The following is a 5851-nucleotide window of genomic DNA, read 5'->3' on the forward strand; positions in this document are numbered from 1 at the left end:
ATCATGTTTGCCATCTCAAAAAGGCAATCTATGCCTAAAGCAAGCCCCTCGCTCCTGGTATACGGAGCTTCGCACGTTTTTCCTTTCTCTTGGCTTTGTCAATTCCACTACAGATGCATCTCTTTTCATCTACCAAAAATTTGGTTTCACACTCTATTTATTAGTATATGTTGATGATATCATTGTCACTAGGAGTTCCTCTACAGAGTTGTCCAATCTTATTTCCACCCTTGTTGCTCATTTTTCACTAAGGGATCTTGGATGTCTTACCTATTTCTTGGGCGTCGAAGTAATTTTTTCCGCCACAGGACTCTTTCTCTCGCAAAGGAAATACATCACTAATCTACTCCATAAATTAGGCATTGGCTAACATTAAATTAACATCCACTCCCTTGTCTTCCAATGCTCAATTACTCAAAGATTCTGGTGATCTCCTATCTTCCCTAACTAAGTATCGTGCACCTGTGGGAAGTCTTCAATACTTAAGTGTTACTCGCTCGAACATTGCCTTCAGAACCAACAAACTTGTGTAGTTCATGCACCACCATAGAATGCCACATTGGTTTGCCCTCAAACAGGTGTTTTGTTTAATTCGTTATCTAGCAGGCTCTTGCGAAAAGGGCATCTTCATTTTGACAATTGCTCCGCTAACCCTTCATGCTTACTCAGATACAGATTGGGCGGGTGATAAGGATGATTATATCTCTACCATTGGTTACTTATTGTATCTCGGTAGCACTCTAATCTCTTGGAGCTCTTGGAAACAACACTTTATTGCTTGTTCTTCAACCGAAGCAGAATACAAAGTCTTAGCTGACACAACTAGTGAGCTTCTATGTGTCCTATCCTTGTTCACTGAACTTGGTCACCTGCCTACAGCCAATCTGATTATCTATTGTGACAATCTTGGTGCCACTGCCACATATCTCAGTGTTAATCATGTTTCCACTCTCGGATAAAACATATAGACTTAGCCTATCATTTTGTTCGTGGAAATATTTAAAAAGGCAAGTTTCGGGTATCTTTTGTGTCTACTGAGATCAGATTGCTGATATATTCATAAAGGCACTACTTCGACCTCGGTTTGATTCCTTACTGTCCAAGTTGCGTCTCTCTTAGATCGTCCAACTTGATCGTCCAACTTGTGGAGAATATCAATTTTAATAATTAGTTATCTAATTTTCTTTTATTTATGCTAAATTGGTGAAGTTAGGAAAGATCATTTTCTCCCAAATTCTAGGTCTTTAATTTATGGCCTTATTCTCCTTTTCCAATATTTGTCAAACTAGTATAAATGGAAACTTGTAAATGCTGTAACAAATATATAAATTTCATTCTAAACATTCGTTCCTACCACACCTAACATTAATCCTAATCTAAAAATAAATGCCAATACATCAAAATTACATTTCATGATAAAAAAAATAATTTGTGTTATACCTCGAAAATTACTTCATATATAATAAAAAAATCCTCTAGTTCAAAACTTGATATCGTATTAATACTCAACAACACTATAACTATTTTCTTTGAAATGAATCAAAGTATTGGTCCATCAAACCACCTGACCTTCTACTTATACAATTAAACACTATATTTGCATAAACTCAGAATATTGAAAATTCAGTTATAATATTAAAGTTTAATAAATTATTATATTTGACTTCTTAAGTATATGACTAATTAGAATAGTTTAAATGTCAAAATCTTATTTGAGAAATCAATTATTGTAAGTTTAATTCTCATTAATAGCTAGCTGCCAGAAAAGAAACACTTCTTCCAGAAAATTGAGCTTGGACATTGATCTTCATGTTGTGATGCTTTGATTACCGTTGAAGAAAGACTTGTGAATGTGGGGTTGTCACAGTTTTTATTGAATACCTTATAATTGAAGCGAAAATTATAAATGTGAAATAGAAATCGTACGTGATACTATTTACCTACATACATTTAAATCTACCTTTTCCAAAAATAATGTGTCAATATTTTGTCATCTCCCAATAGAAACTTCATTTTGCATCATCACTATTATAACCACTCATATTTTTCATCTTAATTTAGAAATCCAACTAAGGCAATAAATGGCCTCTAGAACTCAATAAAATTTCAACATTTGAATTGTTGTAATCAAAGTTTGTGAGCAAACAGAAAAATGATCAAAGAAAACCTTCGGAACATATCCTTAAAGAAAATTGTTTTAATCTTTGTAGATGAATATATAATATTTTCCCATAGGATTACTTGTAGTCTCGACCTCGGTCTTCTTCCTATGTGCCCTAGTCGGTAGAGCCTCCATGTATGACACGACAAGGAAACTAGGTTCAAGAACCACATATCCTTAAAGGTAAAAGATCAGCCCTTGGAGCCTTGATCAGTTTTTGCAAATTCATGAGATAACAAAGTATTAAGTCTCTATGAAAAACTAACACTTAATTCGATTCCAAAATTGGATTAATCTTGCCATTGCATATATGAAAGCATGCTTACTATGATTAATTAATTAATTGATTACTAATTCTCAAGTTAATAAATTAATTATCACAAGCTAGTTAATTAGCTAGCTAGCTATATGTTTATCGCTAATAAAATAGTTACTCTTAAGATCGAAGAATCAACTCATTCGAAGACCCATTCGACTCCACCATTCTCCAACTCGGTCTCCCCAAACTGAATTCCAGATCTACTATTAAGTCCTTGCCCGATACTACCGGACAAACTTCAATTTCATTAATACCATTGTACTCGTCATTATTTGCTATTTCATTTTCGTCCACCTACAATATTCAAATCTCATCAAAATATTTTTCGACGAAACAATGTTATAAGAATGTTGTTAATCTATATATGTGTTATGATTCAAAATCAAACATACCATGGGATATTTTTTTGTGTTCCAAAATTCACCATTTTGATTTTCCCTGTTCATAGTAGAAGAAAGAAAAAATGAACAAGAATGACATTAATGATCGAAAGTATTATTGTGAGTTATAAATGGGACAAGGAGATTTGAGCCAAAATTAAATGGTGACCATTATTTTATTTAAAGATGATGACACATCGAGATCTGCAATAGTAGTTGTATGGATGCGTGTTAAGTTAGTGTGTAATTAATAAAGATCCGTAAAAGGACAAATTAATTAGTAATCCAACCCAGTCCAGGCCACAACATTGCATTTTGTGTATTATCATGTACCATTATTCCTGGAAACCCTAGCTTGACTATGTCTATGTCTAGGTCTAGGTTATCCCAATTTCATGCATGCATGTGTCACTAAAAATTAGAAACTCTTATCTTTTATATAAATAATAATAATACTAACCTAAGTTTATCTTCTTTTTTTTATTACTCTTAATCAAACATCATTTCATCCATTATTTCATAAATTACGATACTTAATTCATTAATTAAAATACAAAAATAATTTATATTTAAATATATATATATATATATATTATTATATATTAATACTCTTTTAAAACTTTTTACGAAAAAAAACTTTTCTTTTCAAAATTATCAATCAATCAACATTATTGCTAAAAAAAACTAATAAAAAATTCCAACTTTTGTTTTGAAAACCATTCACTGAACAAGCCCCAACATATTCTCAAAAAAATGTGAGACAACCTGTAATTGGTCTATGTATATATAAACCCTAAACTATTTTGGACAGTCAAGCTTTAATTCACACGTGGATGCGTATTCCAATCACTCCAAAGAAATGGACGTTTTGTCGAGAATGGGGTATCATATTCGAGAAAGTCATTGATTTACGTTTGTATAGGCGAGTTAGTTAGATTGTTATGTGGGTTTGTTATTTGTATTCATTAGATTGATAACTCATTATCGTTAAATATCAAATCTAGGTTTGTTAGATTGATACGAACATGTCCCATTTTTTCTTTTATTAGAATTTTTAATAAAATTTCACTAAAACAAAAACAAAACTTAAACCAGAACCAATGTACCATGATTTTTGTTTTCAAACTTTCACTAATCCCTCTAAGCAGATCAAAACTAGAGGAAATGGGTCCATGGACAATACTAGCTAGCATATTGCAAAGTTAATGAATTAAAAGTTTATAAAAAAAAAATAGAAAAAAACAGTAGATTTGAGTTATTCAAGAGGTGCAATGATGATGAAATAGTCAAAAGAGAATAATGCCCACTTGGATCTTTCTTACTTGTGAGAAAATGGAAGTGGTGATGGTTTAATAGAAGAAGAAGGAATGGCTTCAGCTTTCTCACTAGACAATCCTGCTGCCTCCACTTCAACCATCTCTGTCCTTTGGCCCAAACCCTTATCTGTCACTGCCAGTGCCACCACAAAATTATTATAATTATTTTTATTATTCTTATAAATTCACTATCAGTTTATTTCATTTTGTGTGTCTGTGTGTGTGTGTGAAAGAGAGCCACTCTTGGTGCTTTAATCTGACAGACTGATCATATCCAAGCAAATAATTCACAAGATTTTATTTGTACCACCAGTCCTTCTATATATCTTATAACATCAATGACCATGGAAGAAAACAAAGAGGATAATAGAAGAGAAAAATTAAATTAAATGGGGTCCTTTTAAATCAATTCAAAATATATACATATATAGTCCAAATTACCTGAGCTTGCCTTGTCAGTGCTTTTTACAGTTCTATACATCTGCATGAAAATTATTAATAAAAATGTAATAATTGCAAAATTCCATAACTAACCCCCAAAAAATTAAAATACCATTCAACCATCAATAACAAACCTGTAAGTGGCTTTTGACATGAGCTAGGGTTAGATCCTTCACATTCATTAGTTCTAGAACTGATTTCGGGGTTGCTCCTGATATTTTATACATGAAAAAAATTATAATAATAAAATCAAACTATCCAATTAACTCATAAGAAAATGATGTAATTTACTTTCATGGCCTCCAAGGAGTTGAACCGCGTGTACAAAATGCGCATGAAGAGTCGAAGTCCATCTCATTCTCGGAGCCCTAGCGCTCCGCCTAACAACTCTCGAGCTTCTCTTAAACTGAAAACCGCTCTGATGATGAAAATTTCTCGGAGGGTTCGGGGCTAAACTCAGCCTCGGATCGATGGGTATGTTGAAATGTCCAAAATACCCTTCAGGGGGTTGAAAGAGACTTATCCCGTTTTGATATTGATCATGACTGGCGGAGTCACTCCCTACACTACTACCGGACTCCGTCATGGAGCTCCGGTCGCTGAAAGTGGAGGGTTTTAAGAAACCATGATCGAAACCACCACCACCGTTGATTTCGTTGAGATGTTGAGGAGATGGAGGACTGATATGAAGAGAGAGATCGGGCCAGTTTGATAGGGTTCCCATTAAGATCGATGAAAAGGGAATTGTGGAGGAGGAAGAAGATATGTAGTGATAATTATAATGTCATGAGTGCCCCATGATTTGCAGGAGATGGATTGAAAAGAAAAGGAGTTTTGCAGTGCTATTTGTAGCTAGCTAGCTAGGGGAGGTCAGAACATATATAATGCAAGAAAGATAAAGAAGAAGAAGAAAGAAAAAACAGTTTTGTTGGATCAATCTGTGAAGAAAAATGGGGTAAATTTGGATAATAATATTTTAATTAATCTCGATCCAGATGAAAGAGAGAGGGATTAGGAATAGGACTGGTTTCAGTTTTCCTAATTTCCTAATGGGAAGAATTTATAGAATTTTATTAATCTAGTTTAATTAATTACAAATCAAAAAATTAATATATATATGATACACAAAATATAGTAAAACAAAGTGTGTAAAGACCTAGATGCACTTATATTTATATTGAGAATTTTGATAATATTGAAGGGAGCTTCTTATATTTTTTTTTTCTATAACAGT

The 5851-nt window shown here is 33.0% G+C and overlaps 1 protein-coding gene across 1 annotated transcript; it reads right to left on the reverse strand.

Annotated features, from left to right (window-relative positions):
- Nucleotides 1–2453: 2453 nt before the first annotated feature.
- On the reverse strand, nucleotides 2454–5632 carry LOC124940265 (probable transcription factor KAN4). Its single transcript, XM_047480765.1, has 6 exons — nucleotides 4909–5632; nucleotides 4752–4828; nucleotides 4618–4657; nucleotides 4183–4309; nucleotides 2873–2918; nucleotides 2454–2774 (listed from the first exon to the last, which is right to left on the reverse strand). The coding sequence occupies exons 1-6, from the start codon at nucleotides 5339–5341 to the stop codon at nucleotides 2598–2600; spliced, it is 900 nt and encodes a 299-aa protein (XP_047336721.1). The 5' UTR covers nucleotides 5342–5632; the 3' UTR covers nucleotides 2454–2597.
- Nucleotides 5633–5851: the final 219 nt, after the last annotated feature.

Source organism: Impatiens glandulifera, chromosome 5 (genome assembly GCF_907164915.1).
Source record: "Impatiens glandulifera chromosome 5, dImpGla2.1, whole genome shotgun sequence".
In the NCBI taxonomy this organism is placed as follows: Eukaryota; Viridiplantae; Streptophyta; class Magnoliopsida; order Ericales; family Balsaminaceae; genus Impatiens; species Impatiens glandulifera.